Here is a 20,069-nt window from a genome sequence, read left to right as displayed (position 1 = left end):
AAAAGCGTTACAGGCCGGGCCGGGCCGGGCCGGGCCGGGCCGGGCCGCTCATACTGAGATTATATATTCCCGACCGGGGCTGGGAAAATGCGTTTTATTCACCGAGGTTTTTGTGCGGAGGACCGAGTGCCGGTAGGCACGAGGTCCGTAGCAAAAAACCGAGGTGAATAAAACCTGCATTTTCACAGCCCAAGGTTGGGAAGAGATTTGCCATATGCCGTACCGGCGCAACAGTTAATATCATATTCATTTGATATTTTACACTTTAATCTTAATATTGTGGTAATATTATATTAATACTATGTTCATATTTATAGTCACCGTGATTATTTGTTTCTGTTTTTCATTATTAGGCTGCGTTGAGTATGAAAGATGAAATTCCTACTTCCCCCTTATTTAGGGTTTGAAAAAGCTGAGGATGAAGATGGTGAAACGCCAGAAGTTAGAATAAAGATATGGAGTCCAGCAGGAGTGAGGAAACCGTGAGGAAAACTAAAAATTGGGTGAAACGCTGAATCAAACGCGTCTTAGATCCCAGCTGGAACAATATCAAATGTTTCATTGTGGCACGTTAAGATGCTTCACGCATTTAAATTGTTCGTTTTTTTTTTTTGCGTGCATTATGTAGAAATAATGATTATTCCGACCATGTTCTGCAGCAATGAATACATTGGCATTGGAACGATAACCTTGTTTAGTTGAATTACGTTGACAGCAAAAGTATGTAAACACGCAGTCACTTACTTTTGCTGTTGCTGTTAGTGAACACACAATCCGTAAATATCTTCTTTGAAATTGGTTCTTCCGCTCAGAATATTCAGTAAAACTTTGTCTGGGAAAATCAAAAAGCCCTAGGGCCGAATCGTTTCCCAAATACCTTCAACATTAGCCGAGGCGGGCCGAAGCCATTTCCCAAATGCACGTGCTAATGTTAAAGGGATATCTCGGCATGTGGTAATTTTCCGTTATATTGAAAAGACTTCGCTTCGCTCGCTGCGCTCGCTCGCTCGTAATAACTAGGTGTGGGTACTTGATGTTCTGTCCTTTTCGTTTTGGTCGGCAGCCTAAGCTCAAATGTGCCATTTGTTATGGGTCCGTTTGTTCCATGTACGCTTTCTCTAATGATGTTTTTTTCTGAATTAAGCCGTTCCTCCGCACAATCATACACCCCTTGGCATATCGAATATAATTGTTTCGAAAACAATGAAAACAACGCTATAGATAGACACGCCAAACAAATAATGTGTGGGTGTGGAGGTGTGTCTGTGAGTGTTGGTGGGAGGTGAGCGAGGGAAAGCCTGTACCATGACCGAGACACGCGAGGCGAGAGGTGCCATGCGTCGTCAGAGTCTCCTGATGCTCATCAGGAGGTCTCCTGGAGGCTAGGATCGTTTGAAGGACCTCAGAAGGATCTCGTGTTGCTGGCTGCCGTTCGCCCAAGGGGCGCACCGGCTCGCGGCGTGGAGGTCCAGTACTCAGGCAGCTGGTTCAGAGAGGTTCTGTGGAGTTATGCAGCGTACATAAATAGCTCTGATGCAAAATATCTGATCAAGACGGGCGCTGGACGCCCGAACTGTAGGGCACCGGCTGTGTCTCCAATCACTGCCCGAACATGCCAACACACGCGCAAACACTGCTCTGAAAACACGAAAAACAGCTCAGAAATATCACACGCGATTAACGGCTGAGAACGTTGCCAGACGCACGCCGAGAGGGGTTGGCCAATTCCAAAACGGTACGACAGCTGATGTAAAGGCAATCGAATACGAAAACTGAATTTACATTCGGTTACTATGTACACGGGACAGGCCATTTGTGCATAATTCAATAACAAGATATTTGGTCAAGAATAGAACCCGTTAGTGGAACCGTGGCGTCCTTCAGGCGCCGGCGGGCGTCCCCCGGCTCCCAATGCATGGCATTATACCTGACCCCGCCGCCGCCGGTCACAGCGGCAGCGGTCGCCGCCGTCCCGCCTATTGCGTCATCACCACGTCACTGTGACGTCATCACTGCGTCTGGGTGGCACCGTCGGCACGTCACTGCGGCACGCTGGTCGGTGTGTGCCAGTCCCCAGCTCGGCGTGCGGCGGAATCTCACTGTGGCGCTCGCTGTCTCAGTCTCCCGCTGCCGGCCGGCGCCACGCCCTCCGATCCGACGCGAGGCGTCTCCGTGGGTTCAGCCGCGCTCCTCCCGGCCAGCAGGCTCCGCGCTCCGCCCGGCCCCATCCCTGAGGAGAGTATGGTAGAGTCCGCGAGTCGGCTGAAGCTTCGCAGGGCCCCCGGGTAGATGCGGTAGTATGCTCCGCTGAGGCTCGAAAGGCGACAACATTCACCGGCGCGGAGACGCTGGATATATAGAGAGCTGGGCAGGTATGCATTCACAGGGGCCCGCAGCTGTTCGAGCCGGCCAGGTCTGACCTGACCTGACCTGACTTCTCAGCCAGCTGCTCCGCGATACTTCACGGAGCGTACCGCCAGGCTGGCTGAGAGACCCCTCTGCCGGCTGCGAGCGAAGCTGAGCCTCCTCGGCGGTCCACAGATGTCGCTGTTGGCAGCAGCAGCTGGCCGTACTGGACCTGGACCAGGCCGGAGGGCGGGCAGAGTTCTCCGGGTCCGCATCTCCGGCTACACGTTGAGCGCGCGCCGGGAGGAGGTCTGCGGCGGCGGAGACGGGCTGTAGGTGTCTGCGGAGCGGTGTGGCGGAGGGCCGCGACTCCGGCCCGGCCCGTGGTGGACGCCGACTGGCGGTACCGGCCTCCTCCGGTCAGAGGGGTACTCCATCAGCTCCTCCTCGTACTCCTCCTCCGGGGGCTCGTCGTGACGCCCGTGGCCCTGGTACACCCCTGGAACGGAGCGGCGGGACGTCAGCGGACGCAGGTGGCAGGGGTCAGGGTCCAGGAGCGTGACAAAGGTGTGGCTAACGGCCAGCAAGAGTGGCATCTGTCGGGCTCTGTAGCGTCTTATTTGGCACGCTGGGTAGGACAGATATTTGTTCACGAATGCTAGGTCTTCCGTCATCCATCGCATAAGTATATCGGATGAGTCTCGAGCATAGCTCAACTCGAACAGCTACGGCTGAATCCAGCGTTGACTTCAGCATTTTATGGGTGCACGCATAAACCGCAAAGTCCTGCAGTACCACATTGTTCCAAATGAGTTCGATATTGGTTCGGCTCATTTATAGTAGCTACTGTCATGTATACGACATATGTTGTGTTATCGTCACGCGGCGAGATCCGCCGCTCTCACCTCGGTCGTCCCGCTCCCGATCAAAGCCGCCGTAGTGAGATTCGTGGTGGACTGAAACGAAAGGAGCGGAGAACCGGTCAATGTACTGCACTGTCGCTCCAATATGAGCACACTGAGCAGCCGACTGATACGCCGGCTACAGTTACAGAGCGCTGGTCAGTTTTCAGAAGTGATAAAACTGGATAGGGCTGACGGACCTTTGCTGGGAAAATTTTCTGCCTTCACGCCCGGGCCTCTTACTGCATGCCTGTTTGACACTGGATAGATTACGACTAAGAAATGCTGCTGCCTGTATTCAGAAGCTACTGCGCGGTAGCTTGGTTGCAAAACCGCGATTAGCCCGAACTACTAACGTCGTGAGGCAAACAACCAGAGCACTTTATAAACAGAGAAACTAATGTATGCAGACTTCATGATGGGGCTCTGTAATGGGTAATACTTAGGGGCCACAACAGTGGAACCTTCATTGACGAATTCCATTGGTCATGTTCACCACGGAAATGTTTGTTAGGAAAGGTGTTATTTTTCCAAAATTCGCCTTAATGACGCCAAGCATCGCGATATGAACCATACCGCCACGAGAGATTAGGCAACTAATCACCGTCTGCACCGATGTTGATCCTCTGGTAACATCCCCCAAACACCGTATTTGTGGGTGTTTTGTGACAGCTGACGAGTCTATCGCCAAACCGAGCCGGACCTTTTGGCTAGGACCACCTACATGGGATGTAAGCGCTCGAGGACAGGTGATAGGCAAGACGTAAGACTTAAAACAACGCCTTGTTTAGCAGGTTGGCCTAGTGACAGAAAAGCCGCCAACTCGATATTTCAAGCATCGACTTGCCACGCCCGTTGGCCACGAGTACGAGACTTGGCATACGAAGACCTCCGCCTCAGGTCACGTATTTTTGCAGAAGCTCGAACGGCCGCGATCACGTGTTCATATGTGAATAATGGCTCCGGAGTGACTAATTGGCCTCTGTTTGGCTTAGGACGCGTCTGGCCGGGGCAGTCGGGAACAGGACCGTCCACTTGTGGCCACTTTCGTTGGAACCAGGCGAGGACACCGAATGCCACCATCTGTGTGAGTGCGGACAAGTGTCTGTCCGAAGGGGACCTCGCGCAGCGGACCGGCCTCATATGCGCTCAGGGTGGGTCGAATTGGCCGTGAGTGTCACATTAGAGAGACAAGATGATGACCAGCGATCCAGTGAGTCACGGGCTGAACATTGAACAGATATCATCATAAGTGATAAAAAATAGTTAACTCATTCTCTTGGCCCTGAATATAACCGGGGGCACCGGGGCGTCCCTCCCAGTTCCTTTCCATCCCTTCCGTCTCTCCACCACCCCTTCCCGTCACTCATTCCTCCCACTCATCCCTTCCCATCCCTCCCCATCCCTCACCGTTCTGCCCTCCGTGCCGCGGCAGTCCCTCTCCATCCCTTCCCGCTCTCCCCGCACCTATCCTCCCCGTCCCTCACCGCTCTGCCCGCCGTGCCGCGGCAGTCCCTCCCCATCCCTTCCCGCTCTCCCCGTACCTATCCTCCCCATCCCTCACCGTTCTGCCCGCCGTGCCGCGGCAGTCCCGAGTGCTCCATCCGCGGCGATCCGCGCGGGCTCGGTATGGGCCGCTGTATGCTCGCCGGTGGCGACTTCACCGGCGGGTGCGTGGCGCGCCAGTACGAGTCCATAAACTCGCCCAGGTGACAGCACGCGTCCTCCAGCTGATTCTCGTCCAGCACGATGTCAAACATGTCGGCAGGACACTGGTCCAGCTTCTCCGCGGCCGCCATCTGCACCGTCAGGTTCTTGGACTGCGACTTGCCGCGGGATTTGATCAGCCGCTGAAGAACCTGAGGAGTGTGACGTCATTTTGAGGTCATTGGTGGCAGTGTGACGTCACTGAGGTGGTCGATGAGACGCGTAACATAGGTCGGTGTGGCATTTGTGGGCAGGATGGAAAATCGCTAGACAGGCGGGCAGGCGTTGACCTTTCACGTCTGCTGGCATTTCGCGGTCGGGCGCCAACTGAGAGGTCAGGCAACGTCATTGATGACGTCAGCATGCTCAATGTATGGTATGTTGAGGCCAGTGCTGGGCTATGATGTTACCATTGGGTGACATTTGTTGGCAAACATGAAAATGTTTCTTATGACTCGGAGCCAGGGGTTTACCCATTACAACGTTAGTGTGCAAGAAAGTTAGACATTGAAAATAATTATTTAGGCCCTTCAGGCGTTCGGCTCGATCTTTACAGAATAACAAAGCCAATTAGTGTGATTACTCATCTGTGTAATAATTTGTAACCACACTCCAGGGAAATAAAGCGCCCCGATAGAGAGTGCACCATCACTAACCTTTGGTGACGATATTTTGATGTGGCACAGAATTGGCGCCAGCGAGGTTTTGGCCAGTTGCGACGGGTGGTTGATTGTATCACAGTCTAAAACCACCAGCTGTGAAACGAAAGGAAAAAAATATGAGTCAGCCACATCAGTGTGGGACCTGTGATATGGGGGGGGGGGGCAATATAGGTCAGAGCACATATGGGACGATGCAGTCTACAGCGAAGCGACCACTGAAGGTGGGGAAGCTAGAAAAGTCAAGGAGTATCGAATCTTCCAGGGACCCCAAGACACCATGGATAAACCTGGGCAGCTCGCAAGTGTCTTACAGGTTTACCATCACCTGACCGAGTGAGCGGCTCCGTGATCTGTGCTCCTGCACTCTGGGCCTGATTATCCTGTGTCAATTATCCGCTCCGTGACATGCGCTCTGACCTGTAGTGTCCTGGCTCTGTGCCCTGTGCTCTGAACCGGGGTGTCTGGCCCTGTGACCTGACCTGGAGTGTCCGGGCGTACTCGAAGATCCTCTCGATTTCTGCTGACACCTCGCTGACACAGGCCGACCGCGGCCCCGCCCGGTCCAGGATGGCGCGCTTCGACGGGTTGTTGAGCAGGTTCCGCTTGGCCATCGAGATGTCGGCAGTCACCCGCGTGATGATGATCCTGCGGAACAGTACAGCAGCTCGGTACTTTCTGGTCGAGATCTTCCTCGGTTGGGGTTGATATGGAGGCTACTCGCGGGAAATGTGACGTCGCTTGTCACATTTGAACCAGGTGCAGTGCAAGCCGAAGTCTTTCGTATATTACCGTTTTGACACTATGTAGGTCATTAAGGTAAAGTGCCTGATATTGGTTATCAGGAAACTCGTTTAGCGCCATTGCACTGGTTACAACTCTCTCTGCTAAGCATGTTTACTGTACGTCCATCATCCGCTCACCTGCCCTCGAACTTGTTCTTGAGGAAGTCGAAGACGGCCTTCTGCATCATGTCGGTCACCTCGTACCCCTTGAGGCTGGGTCCGACCAGCACCAGCGGCCGCATCGAAGGCACTACGTCGTAGGGAGGAGGGTTCTCCTGCGGAGGAGAACGGCACGAGATGTCACTCAGTGGCTCATGAGCACGAGCGAGGTTATTGAGTTCGGAAAGTCGTCACTTTCATCTGATAATCCACTAAAGGCCTATATGAAATATATCAACAATAAAAACATCACTCAATCTAGTTGTAAATCTCAAACATTAACCAAAGCGTCAATTAACCATCAATTAACCGTCAACATTAACCATCAATAATTACTGTGATTGTTCACAACATACACATCAATAATTACTGTGATTGTTCATCTCATGAATCTCTGTCTTCTCCAAGGTGTGTTTCCCACCTCATTAAAAAGAGCTGTTATAAAGCCAATTTATAAGACTGGGGATAAACAGTTATTCAATAACTATCGCCCAATATCTTTACTCCCGGTCATTTCGAAATTACTAGAAAAACTCATTTATGCTCGATTAAGTGAACACTTAACTCAAAATAACATAATTTGCGATCATCAATTTGGTTTTAGACAAGGTATGAGTACCTACATGCCTATCGTAATTCTCCAAGAAAAAATATTAAGTGCTCTAGAAAACAACCTAAGCACATGTGGAATTTACCTTGACCTCCGCAAGGCATTCGATACAGTTGATATCGAGATACTGCTCTGCAAACTGCATAAATATGGCATATGTGATGAAGCATACTTGATGCTAAAATCATACTTGAATGAACGCACTCAATGCGTTCAAATCGATGATACGCAATCATCTATTCTTCCGGTAAACATAGGAGTACCTCAGGGGTCTATTCTGGGTCCACTCCTTTTTATATTATACATAAATGATTTTATATCCTTATGTGATGAACACATATCTGTACTTTTATATGCTGATGATACTGCCATTTTCATAGAAGGTGAAAACAGAAATGTACTTCAAGCCAGACTAAATACATTAATGCCTAAAATTGCTGAATGGTTTGCTTCTAACCAGTTGTCCCTCAATGCTGATAAAACGTACTATCAGCTATATGGTAATCAACCAACAAACTGTGAACTAACAATTCAAATTGATGGTGCTAAAATTACTCGTGCAAACACTGTTAAGTACCTTGGTGTATTTATTGATAATGACCTTAAGTGGAAAACACACATAGCCAAACTCCAAATAATATTATCGAGAAATATCGGAATAATGAATAGGCTCAAATACCTTTTGGGCACAAAACACCTTTTGCTACTGTATCATTCTCTTTTCCTTAGTTATATTAACTACTGCTGCTTCATTTACACAAATACATACCCAACTAGTTTAAATGAATTAGACAAACTTCAGAAACGTACTATAAGAATAATTGATGGACAGCCAAGACTGGCACATACTGCACCAATATTCAAGAAGTTCAAACTTCTTAAACTTAGGGATATTGGGCAACAGCAAATGTTGCTATTACTGCACAGAAAACTTAGTGGAAACCTACCAATGGCTATTGCAGAGCTTTTTGTAACATCTGAACCTACTAGAATAAATCGTTCCATTAAACATTTCTATGAATCATTTACATACAAAGTTTACAAAACGCATACTTTATCGTGGGCTGGGCCCAGAGTCTGGAACAAAATTATGGTGCCTTTATTTCCCAGACTTTCTACAGTACCAGCTTCGAAATCAGTTATTAAAAAGCTCTCCAAAAGTTTCTTTCTTAACCAGTATCATTGATTCATTCAATTCAGTTTGCATGATGATATGCCTCGTGTGATAATGTAATTGAAAATCATCATGTCCGTCAAGACAGCCCATATTCAGCCCAGATTCAGCCCGGATTCAGCCCAGATTCGGGACACCTCCGATCAAGCTGAAACTCGCACACAATGTAGGCCATGACATGCCCAATCCACAGTCCAAGTCATTCGGTGGCACTCCCAGCCGTTTGACCTACAGAGGTCAGCAAAGGTCACGTGGCCCAAATTTGCACAGCAGATTGTGGCCCACCCAGTAGAGCTAGAGCGCTAAAAATGGCACCAATCGACTCGCCAGCATCTAATCTTACTTTCCCAACACTCATTTGACCTCTCAAGGTCATGCGATGACCTTAGGTCATGTGTGGGCTATGTCGAAAATACACTTGCACAGCAGTTTTCGAGTAGATGGATTCACCGAATTCCAAATCAGAGCATATCATCGGGTAGCCCATAGGCCGTAGTAACGTAACTTGAAAACCGCTTTTCGATATGTGACCCCGTTTGACCTCTGCAGGTCAAAATGTGCAAATAATCGACACTCAATACGTCGCAGCCCGGATTCAGCCCATATTCGGGACACCTCCGATCAAGCTGAAACTCGCACACAATGTAGGCCATGACATGCCCAATCCACAGTCCAAGTCATTCGGTGGCACTCCCAGCCGTTTGACCTACAGAGGTCAGCAAAGGTCACGTGGCCCAAATTTGCACAGCAGATTGTGGCCCACCCAGTAGAGCTAGAGCGCTAAAAATGGCACCAATCGACTCGCCAGCATCTAATCTTACTTTCTCAACACTCATTTGACCTCTCAAGGTCATGCGATGACCTAAGGTCATTTGTGTGCTATGTCGAAAATACAATTGCACAGCAGTTTTCGAGTAGATGGATTGACCGAATTCCAAATCAGAGCGAATCATCAGGTAGCCCATAGGCCGTAGTAACTTTCCTTCAAAACCGCTTTTCGATATGTGACCCCGTTTGACCTCTGCAGGTCAAAATGTGCAAATAAACGACACTCAATACGTCGCAGCCCGGATTCAGCCCAGATTCGGGACACCTCCGATCAAGCTGAAACTCGCACACAATGTAGGCCATGACATGTCCAATCCACAGTTCCAGTCATTCGGTGGCACTCCCAGCCGTTTGACCTACAGAGGTCAGCAAAGGTCACGTGGCCCAAATTTGCACAGCAGATTGTGGCCCACCCAGTAGAGCTAGAGCGCTAAAAATGGCACCAATCGACTCGCCAGCATCTAATCTTACTTTCCCAACACTCATTTGACCTCTCAAGGTCATGCGATGACCTAAGGTCATGTGTGGGCTATGTCGAAAATACACTTGCACAGCAGTTTTCGAGTAGATGGATTGACCGAATTCCAAATCAGAGCACATCATCGGGTAGCCCATAGGCCGTAGTAACTTTCCTTCAAAACCGCTTTTCGATATGTGACCCCGTTTGACCTCTGCAGGTCAAAATGTGCAAATAATCGACACTCAATACGTCGCAGCCCGGATTCAGCCCAGATTCGGGACACCTCCGATCAAGCTGAAACTCGCACACAATGTAGGCCATGACATGCCCAATCCACAGTCCAAGTCATTCGGTGGCACTCCCAGCCGTTTGACCTACAGAGGTCAGCAAAGGTCACGTGGCCCAAATTTGCACAGCAGATTGTGGCCCACCCAGTAGAGCTAGAGCGCTAAAAATGGCACCAATCGACTCGCCAGCATCTAATCTTACTTTCCCAACACTCATTTGACCTCTCAAGGTCATGCGATGACCTAAGGTCATTTGTGGGCTATGTCGAAAATACACTTGCACAGCAGTTTTCGAGTAGATGGATTGACCGAATTCCAAATCAGAGCACATCATCGGGTAGCCCATAGGCCGTAGTAACTTTCCTTCAAAACCGCTTTTCGATATGTGACCCCGTTTGACCTCTGCAGGTCAAAATGTGCAAATAATCGACACTCAATACGTCGCAGCCCGGATTCAGCCCAGATTCGGGACACCTCCGATCAAGCTGAAACTCGCACACAATGTAGGCCATGACATGCCCAATCCACAGTCCAAGTCATTCGGTGGCACTCCCAGCCGTTTGACCTACAGAGGTCAGCAAAGGTCACGTGGCCCAAATTTGCACAGCAGATTGTGGCCCACCCAGTAGAGCTAGAGCGCTAAAAATGGCAACAATCGACTCGCCAGCATCTAATCTTACTTTCCCAACACTCATTTGACCTCTCAAGGTCATGCGATGACCTAAGGTCATTTGTGGGCTATGTCGAAAATACACTTGCACAGCAGTTTTCGAGTAGATGGATTGACCGAATTCCAAATCAGAGCACATCATCGGGTAGCCCATAGGCCGTAGTAACTTTCCTTCAAAACCGCTTTTCGATATGTGACCCCGTTTGACCTCTGCAGGTCAAAATGTGCAAATAATCGACACTCAATACGTCGCAGCCCGGATTCAGCCCAGATTCGGGACACCTCTGATCAAGCTGAAACTCGCACACAATGTAGGCCATGACATGCCCAATCCACAGTCCAAGTCATTCGGTGGCACTCCCAGCCGTTTGACCTACAGAGGTCAGCAAAGGTCACGTGGCCCAAATTTGCACAGCAGATTGTGGCCCACCCAGTAGAGCTAGAGCGCTAAAAATGGCACCAATCGACTCGCCAGCATCTAATCTTACTTTCCCAACACTCATTTGACCTCTCAAGGTCATGCGATGACCTAAGGTCATGTGTGGGCTATGTCGAAAATACACTTGCACAGCAGTTTTCGAGTAGATGGATTGACCGAATTCCAAATCAGAGCATATCATCGGGTAGCCCATAGGCCGTAGTAACTTTCCTTGAAAACCGATTTTCGATATGTGACCCCGTTTGACCTCTGCAGGTCAAAATGTGCAAATAATCGACACTCAATACGTCGCAGCCCGGATTCAGCCCAGATTCGGGACACCTCCGATCAAGCTGAAACTCGCACACAATGTAGGCCATAACATTTCCAATCCACAGTCCAAGTCATTCGGTGGCACTCCCAGCCGTTTGACCTACAGAGGTCAGCAAAGGTCACGTGGCCCAAATTTGCACAGCATATTGTGGCCCACCCAGTAGAGCTAGAGCGCTAAAAATGGCACCAATCGACTCGCCAGCATCTAATCTTACTTTCCCAACACTCATTTGACCTCTCAAGGTCATGCGATGACCTAAGGTCATTTGTGGGCTATGTCGAAAATACACTTGCACAGCAGTTTTCGAGTAGATGGATTGACCGAATTCCAAATCAAAGCACATCATCGGGTAGCCCATAGGCCGTAGTAACTTTCCTTCAAAACCGCTTTTCGATATGTGACCCCGTTTGACCTCTGCAGGTCAAAATGTGCAAATAATCGACACTCAATACGTCGCAGCCCGGATTCAGCCCAGATTCGGGACACTTTCGATCAAGCTGAAACTCGCACACAATGTAGGCCATGACATGCCCAATCCACAGTCCAAGTCATTCGGTGGCACTCCCAGCCGTTTGACCTACAGAGGTCAGCAAAGGTCACGTGGCCCAAATTTGCACAGCAGATTGTGACCCACCCAGTAGAGCTAGAGCGCTAAAAATGGCACCAATCGACTCGCCAGCATCTAATCTTACTTTCCCAATACTCATTTGACCTCTCAAGGTCATGCGATGACCTAAGGTCATTTGTGGGCTATGTCGAAAATACACTTGCACAGCAGTTTTCGAGTAGATGGAATGACCGAATTCCAAATCAGAGCACATCATCGGGTAGCCCATAGGCCGTAGTAACTTTCCTTCAAAACCGCTTTTCGATATGTGACCCCGTTTGACCTCTGCAGGTCAAAATGTGCAAATAATCGACACTCAATACGTCGCAGCCCGGATTCAGCCCAGATTCGGGACACCTCCGATCAAGCTGAAACTCGCACACAATGTAGGCCATGACATGCCCAATCCACAGTCCAAGTCATTCGGTGGCACTCCCAGCCGTTTGACCTACAGAGGTCAGCAAAGGTCACGTGGCCCAAATTTGCACAGCAGATTGTGGCCCACCCAGTAGAGCTAGAGCGCTAAAAATGGCACCAATCGACTCGCCAGCATCTAATCTTACTTTCTCAACACTCATTTGACCTCTCAAGGTCATGCGATGACCTAAGGTCATTTGTGGGCTATGTCGAAAATACACTTGCACAGCAGTTTTCGAGTAGATGGATTGACCGAATTCCAAATCTGGGTGGGCCACAATCTGCTGTGCAAATTTGGGCCACGTGACATTTGCTGACCTCTGTAGGTCAAACGGCTGGGAGTGCCACCGAATGACTTGGACTGTGGATTGGGCATGTCATGGCCTACATTGTGTTTGAGTTGCAGCTCGATCGGAGGTGTCCCGAATCTGGGCTGAATCCGGGCTGCGACGTATTGAGTGTCGATTATTTGCACATTTTGACCTGCAGAGGTCAAACGGGGTCACATATCGAAAAGCGGTTTTCGAGGAAAGTTACTACGGCCTATGGGCTACCCAATGATATGCTCTGATTTGGAATTCGGTCAATCCATCTACTCGAAAACTGCTGTTCAAGTGTATTTTCGACATAGCCCACAAATGACCTTAGGTCATCGCATGACCTTGACAGGTCAAATGAGTGTTGGGAAAGTAAGATTAGATGCTGGCGAGTCGATTGGTGCCATTTTTAGCGCTCTAGCTCTACTGGGTGGGCCACAATCTGCTGTGCAAATTTGGGCCACGTGACCTTTGCTGACCTCTGTAGGTCAAACGGCTGGGAGTGCCACCGAATGACTGGAACTGTGGATTGGACATGTCATGGCCTACATTGTGTGCGAGTTTCAGCTTGATCGGAGGTGTCCCGAATCTGGGCTGAATCCGAGCTGCGACGTATTGAGTGTCGATTATTTGCACATTTTGACCTGCAGAGGTCAAACGGGGTCACATATCGAAACGCGGTTTTCATGGAAAGTTACTACGGCCTATGGGCTACCCGATGATGTGCTCTGATTTGGAATTCGGTCAATCCATCTACTCGAAAACTGCTGTGCAAGTGTATTTTCGACATAGCCCACAAATGACCTTAGGTCATCGCATGACCTTGAGAGGTCAAATGAGTACTGGGAAAGTAAGATTAGATGCTGGCGAGTCGATTGTTGCCATTTTTAGCGCTCTAGCTCTACTGGGTGGGCCACAATCTGCTGTGCAAATTTGGGCCACGTGACCTATGCTGACCTCTGTAGGTCAAACGGCTGGGAGTGCCACCGAATGACTTGGACTGTGGATTGGGCATGTCATGGCCTACATTGTGTGCGAGTTTCAGCTTGATCGAAGGTGTCCCGAATCTGGGCTGAATCCGGGCTGCGACGTTTTGAGTGTCGATTATTTGCACATTTTGACCTGCAGAGGTCAAACGGGGTCACATATCGAAAAGCAATTTTCATGAAAAGTTACTACGGCCTATGGGCTACCCGATGATGTGCTCTGATTTGGAATTCGGTCAATCCATCTACTCGAAAACTGCTGTGCAAGTGTATTTTCGACATAGCCCACAAATGACCTTAGGTCATCGCATGACCTTGAGAGGTCAAATGAGTGTTGGGAAAGTAAGATTAGATGCTGGCGAGTCGATTGTTGCCATTTTTAGCGCTCTAGCTCTACTGGGTGGGCCACAATCTGCTGTGCAAATTTAGGCCACGTGACATTTGCTGACCTCTGTAGGTCAAACGGCTGAAAGTGCCACCGAATGACTTGGACTGTGGATTGGGCATGTCATGGCCTACATTGTGTGCGAGTTTTACCTTGATCGAAGGTGTCCCGAATCTGGGCTGAATCCGGGCTGCGACGTATTGAGTGTCGATTATTTGCACATTTTGACCTGCAGAGGTCAAACGGGGTCACATATCGAAAAGCGGTTTTGAAGGAAAGTTACTATGGCCTATGGGCTACCCGATAATGTGCTTTGATTTTGAATTCGGTCAATCCATCTACTCGAAAACTGCTGTGCAAGTGTATTTTCGACATAGCCCACAAATGACCTTAGGTCATCGCATTACCTTGAGAGGTCAAATGAGTGTTGTGAAAGTAAGATTAGATGCTGGCGAGTCGATTGGTGCCATTTTTAGCGCTCTAGCTCTACTGGGTGGGCCACAATCTGCTGTGCAAATTTGGGCCACGTGACCTTTGCTGACCTCTGTAGGTCAAACGGCTGAGAGTGCCACCGAATTACTTGGACTGTGGATTGGGCATGTCATGGCCTACATTGTGTGCGAGTTTCAGCTTCATCGAAGGTGTCCCGAATCTGGGCTGAATCCGGGCTGCGACGTATTGAGTGTCGATTATTTGCACATTTTGACCTGCAGAGGTCAAACGGGGTCACATATCGAAAAGCGGTTTTGAAGGAAAGTTACTACGGCCTATGGGCTACCCGATGATGTGCTTTGATTTGGAATTCGGTCATTCCATCTACTCGAAAACTGCTGTGCAAGTGTATTTTCGACATAGCCCACAAATGACCTTAGGTCATCGCATGACCTTGAGAGGTCAAATGAGTATTGGGCAAGTAAGATTAGATGCTGGCGAGTCGATTGGTGCCATTTTTAGCGCTCTAGCTCTACTGGGTGGGCCACAATCTGCTGTGCAAATTTGGGCCACGTGACCTTTGCTGACCTCTGTAGGTCAAACGGCTGGGAGTGCCACCGAATGACTTGGACTGTGGATTGGGCATGTCATGGCCTACATTGTGTGCGAGTTTCAGCTTGATCGGAGGTGTCCCGAATCTGGGCTGAATCCGGGCTGCGACGTATTGAGTGTCGATTATTTGCACATTTTGACCTGCAGAGGTCAAACGGGGTCACATATCGAAAAGCGGTTTTGAAGGAAAGTTACTACGGCCTATGGGCTACCCGATGATGTGCTCTGATTTGGAATTCGGTCAATCCATCTACTCGAAAACTGCTGTGCAAGTGTATTTTCGACATAGCCCACAAATGACCTTAGGTCATCGCATGACCTTGAGAGGTCAAATGAGTGTTGGGAAAGTAAGATTAGATGCTGGCGAGTCGATTGGTGCCATTTTTAGCGCTCTAGCTCTACTGGGTGGGCCACAATCTGCTGTGCAAATTTGGGCCACGTGACCTTTGCTGACCTCTGTAGGTCAAACGGCTGGGAGTGCCACCGAATGACTTGGACTGTGGATTGGGCATGTCATGGCCTACATTGTGTGCGAGTTTCAGCTTGATCGGAGGTGTCCCGAATCTGGGCTGAATCCGGGCTGCGACGTATTGAGTGTCGATTATTTGCACATTTTGACCTGCAGAGGTCAAACGGGGTCACATATCGAAAAGCGGTTTTAAAGGAAAGTTACTACGGCCTATGGGCTACCCGATGATGTGCTCTGATTTGGAATTCGGTCAATCCATCTACTCGAAAACTGCTGTGCAAGTGTATTTTCGACATAGCCCACAAATGACCTTAGGTCATCGCATGACCTTGAGAGGTCAAATGAGTGTTGGGAAAGTAAGATTAGATGCTGGCGAGTCGATTGTTGCCATTTTTAGCGCTCTAGCTCTACTGGGTGGGCCACAATCTGCTGTGCAAATTTGGGCCACGTGACCTTTGCTGACCTCTGTAGGTCAAACGGCTGGGAGTGCCACCGAATGACTTGGACTGTGGATTGGGCATGTCATGGCCTACATTGTGTGCGAGTTTCAGCTTGATCGGAGGTGTCCCGAATCTGGGCTGAATCCGGGCTGCGACGTATTGAGTGTCGATTATTTGCACATTTTGACCTGCAGAGGTCAAACGGGGTCACATATCGAAAAGCGGTTTTGAAGGAAAGTTACTACGGCCTATGGGCTACCCGATGATGTGCTCTGATTTGGAATTCGGTCAATCCATCTACTCGAAAACTGCTGTGCAAGTGTATTTTCGACATAGCCCACAAATGACCTTAGGTCATCGCATGACCTTGAGAGGTCAAATGAGTGTTGGGAAAGTAAGATTAGATGCTGGCGAGACGATTGGTGCCATTTTTAGCGCTCTAGCTCTACTGGGTGGGCCACAATCTGCTGTGCAAATTTGGGCCACGTGACCTTTGCTGACCTCTGTAGGTCAAACGGCTGGGAGTGCCACCGAATGACTTGGACTGTGTATTGGGCATGTCATGGCCTACATTGTGTGCGAGTTTCAGCTTGATCGGAGGTGTCCCGAATCTGGGCTGAATCCGGGCTGCGACGTATTGAGTGTCGATTATTTGCACATTTTGACCTGCAGAGGTCAAACGGGGTCATATATCGAAACGCGGTTTTCATGGAAAGTTACTACGGCCTATGGGCTACCTGATGATGTGCTCTGATTTGGAATTCGGTCAATCCATCTACTCGAAAACTGCTGTGCAAGTGTATTTTCGACATAGCCCACAAATGACCTTAGGTCATCGCATGACCTTGAGAGGTCAAATGAGTGTTGGGAAAGTAAGCATAGGCGGCGGAACGGGGGGGGCACCGGGGCACCGTGCCCCCCCTTGAATTCTGCAAGGGGGGCACCAATAGCAAGGTGCCCCCCTTAAATTTGATGTATTAGTACCAGGGGCGGATTCGGGAAAACTCTAAGGGGAGGTTCATGAATCGAAGTGGTGCCCCTACCTATGCCCAAAATTAAAACCTCAACGGATTTCGGCCACTTAATTTTGGTGGTGCCCTATTTTCAGTTTTTTTCTTTATTTTTGGCTAGTCATGTGATGACTGGTGCCCCTGCTAAGCCGCTGGTGCCCCTGGAAAGACTGTGGTACCTACCTACCCTGCCCCCTGACAAGCCTACGGTGGGCCCTGACATGACTTAGGTGCCCATGGGCCCTGACAGGCCCGTGGTGCCCCTGACAGGCCTGTGGTGTCCTTGCTAGGCCTGTGGTGTCCCTGGGCCTTGGCAGGTTTGTGGTGCCCCTGTTAGAACGCAGGTGCCCTTGACAGGTTTGTGGTGCCTCTGACAATCCTAAATTGCCAACGACAGGCTTGTGGTGCCCTTGACAGGCCCATGGTGCCCTTGCGAAGCCGGTGGTTCCCCTGCGAAGCCGATAGTGTCCCTGACAGGCCTCTGGTGCCCCTGGCAGGTCTGTGGTGCCCCTGGAAGACCTGTAGTGCTTTTGCTAGGCCGATGGTGCTCCTGACAGGCCTGTGGTGCTACTGACAGGCCCGTGGTGCCCCTGCTAGGCCTTTGGCACCCCTGGCGGGCCTGTGGTGCCCCTGTCGGCTGTCAGGCCTGTGGTGCTCCTGGCAGGCATGTGGTGACCCCAGGCCCTAAGTCATGACCCATGTGACCTCCACCCTGGGATTCGCCACTGATTAGTACTGCGATGGCTTCTTGGGAATTATACATGTAGGATAAATGGAATTTATCAAACGACAATAAGGAAGAGACAAACACATAGGTACTTGAGGATCAGCTTAAAGTTAACCACACATACGGGCAGGGGTGTAATTTTCCTAAAATGATTGTGGGTGCCCAGCTGTAGGGGCGCCCGGCGCCAGGCCGTTTTGGGGCGCGATAGATATTCTTTATGTGGGAGCCTAAATTAACACCGAATTTGATAACATTGCTAGCCGAATGGCGCTTCAAGTGACGTGTCTGACTAAGCAAATACACGCCTAAAAGTGGAAACTGACCGTAAGGACGTAAAAAATATGTAGAGAGGCGCCATCCAGTAGAAGGGGCACCAAATGTGGAGGCGCCAGACGGTTACGACTTACGAGGGCGCCGTGAGACGATGAAAAGGGCGCCATTCTCTTAGGAGGGCGCCGAGTGATTGAAAACGCTATGTGGTCCAGGGGCGCTAAGAGGCCAGAAGGGCGCCGCACAGTCAGTAGTGCTACGTTGGTGGGGACGTGGGGGCGCCAGATGGTTACGAGGGCGCCTTGAGATCATGAAAAGGGCGCCATTCTCGTAAAAGGGTGCCGAGTGATTGAAAACGCTATATGTGGTTCAGGGGCGCTGAGAGGCCAGAAGGGCGCCGAATAGTCGAGGGATGCGCGGTGAACAGAGACCATAAGGACGCGCGACGGTCAGGAGGGCGCCGTTAGACCATGAGAATGGCGTGGTGCTGTCAAAAGTGCGCCGTTCTCCCAGAAGGGCGCCGAGTGATCAAAACGCTATCCATGAACGCGAGACGGTCAGGAGGACGCCGTTAGAGCATGCGAAGGGCACCGTGCTCTCGAAAGGACGCTTGCAGCCTTGTAAAAGACTTGTGGGTGCCTTTTCATCATTGTGGGGGCATACTTCAGGATTGTGGGTGCATATGCCCCCACAAAGAGATATAAAATTAGGTACACCCCTGCATACGGGGGTGAACTGCCATTTTCGTTTAGTAAAAAAAAAAAAAAAAAAAAAATTATCGTGTCAGGGCTGTGACGAAAAATAAGTGGCCTAAATCCGATGAGAAAACAGGATTTGGGGGTACCCTAGGTTTGGCTCCTTGAGCCATGGTGCCCCCCCTTGTCTCAAATCGTTCCGCCGCCTATGAAAGTAAGATTAGATGCTGGCGAGTCGATTGTTGCCATTTTTAGCGCTCTAGCTCTACTGGGTGGGCCACAATCTGCTGTGCAAATTTGGGCCACGTGACCTATGCTGACCTCTGTAGGTCAAACGGCTGGGAGTGCCACCGAATGACTTGGACTGTGGATTGGGCATGTCATGGCCTACATTGTGTGCGAGTTTCAGCTTGATCGAAGGTGTCCCGAATCTGGGCTGAATCCGGGCTGCGACGTTTTGAGTGTCGATTATTTGCACATTTTGACCTGCAGAGGTCAAACGGGGTCACATATCGAAAAGCAATTTTCATGAAAAGTTACTACGGCCTATGGGCTACCCGATGATGTGCTCTGATTTGGAATTCGGTCAATCCATCTACTCGAAAACTGCTGTGCAAGTGTATTTTCGACATAGCCCACAAATGACCTTAGGTCATCGCATGACCTTGAGAGGTCAAATGAGTGTTGGGAAAGTAAGATTAGATGCTGGCGAGTCGATTGGTGCCATTTTTAGCGCTCTAGCTCTTCTGGGTGGGCCACAATCTGCTGTGCAAATTTAGGCCACGTGACATTTGCTGACCTCTGTAGGTCAAACGGCTGGAAGTGCCACCGAATGACTTGGACTGTGGATTGGGCATGTCATGGCCTACATTGTGTGCGAGTTTTACCTTGATCGAAGGTGTCCCGAATCTGGGCTGAATCCGGGCTGCGACGTATTGAGTGTCGATTATTTGCACATTTTGACCTGCAGAGGTCAAACGGGGTCACATATCGAAAAGCGGTTTTGAAGGAAAGTTACTATGGCCTATGGGCTACCCGATGATGTGCTTTGATTTTGAATTCGGTCAATCCATCTACTCGAAAACTGCTGTGCAAGTGTATTTTCGACATAGCCCACAAATGACCTTAGGTCATCGCATGACCTTGAGAGGTCAAATGAGTGTTGGGAAAGTAAGATTAGATGCTGGCGAGTCGATTGGTGCCATTTTTAGCGCTCTAGCTCTACTGGGTGGGCCACAATCTGCTGTGCAAATTTGGGCCACGTGACCTTTGCTGACCTCTGTAGGTCAAACGGCTGGGAGTGCCACCGAATTACTTGGACTGTGGATTGGGCATGTCATGGCCTACATTGTGTGCGAGTTTC

The 20,069-nt window shown here is 49.9% G+C and overlaps 1 protein-coding gene across 3 annotated transcripts in view; it reads right to left on the bottom strand.

Annotated features, from left to right (window-relative positions):
* Positions 1 to 1,171: 1,171 nt before the first annotated feature.
* LOC122389329 (voltage-dependent L-type calcium channel subunit beta-1-like) overlaps positions 1,172 to 20,069 on the bottom strand; it is a 50,812-nt gene continuing 31,914 nt past the window's right edge. For all 3 annotated transcript variants that reach the window (XM_043381221.1, XM_043381220.1, XM_043381222.1), the window contains 6 exons: positions 6,538 to 6,674; positions 6,097 to 6,262; positions 5,612 to 5,710; positions 4,813 to 5,107; positions 3,252 to 3,302; positions 1,172 to 2,845 (listed from right to left, as the gene is read on the bottom strand). In XM_043381221.1, coding sequence (XP_043237156.1) covers positions 2,628 to 2,845; positions 3,252 to 3,302; positions 4,813 to 5,107; positions 5,612 to 5,710; positions 6,097 to 6,262; positions 6,538 to 6,674 — 966 coding nt within the window. In that variant the 3' untranslated portion in view covers positions 1,172 to 2,627. The remainder of the gene's footprint in view (positions 2,846 to 3,251; positions 3,303 to 4,812; positions 5,108 to 5,611; positions 5,711 to 6,096; positions 6,263 to 6,537; positions 6,675 to 20,069) is intronic.

This window comes from Amphibalanus amphitrite, unplaced genomic scaffold (assembly GCF_019059575.1).
Source record: "Amphibalanus amphitrite isolate SeventyFive unplaced genomic scaffold, NRLGWU_Aamphi_draft 000354F_arrow, whole genome shotgun sequence".
NCBI classification, from domain to species: domain Eukaryota; kingdom Metazoa; phylum Arthropoda; class Thecostraca; order Balanomorpha; family Balanidae; genus Amphibalanus; species Amphibalanus amphitrite.
This window is presented reverse-complemented; position numbering and strand designations above follow the sequence as displayed.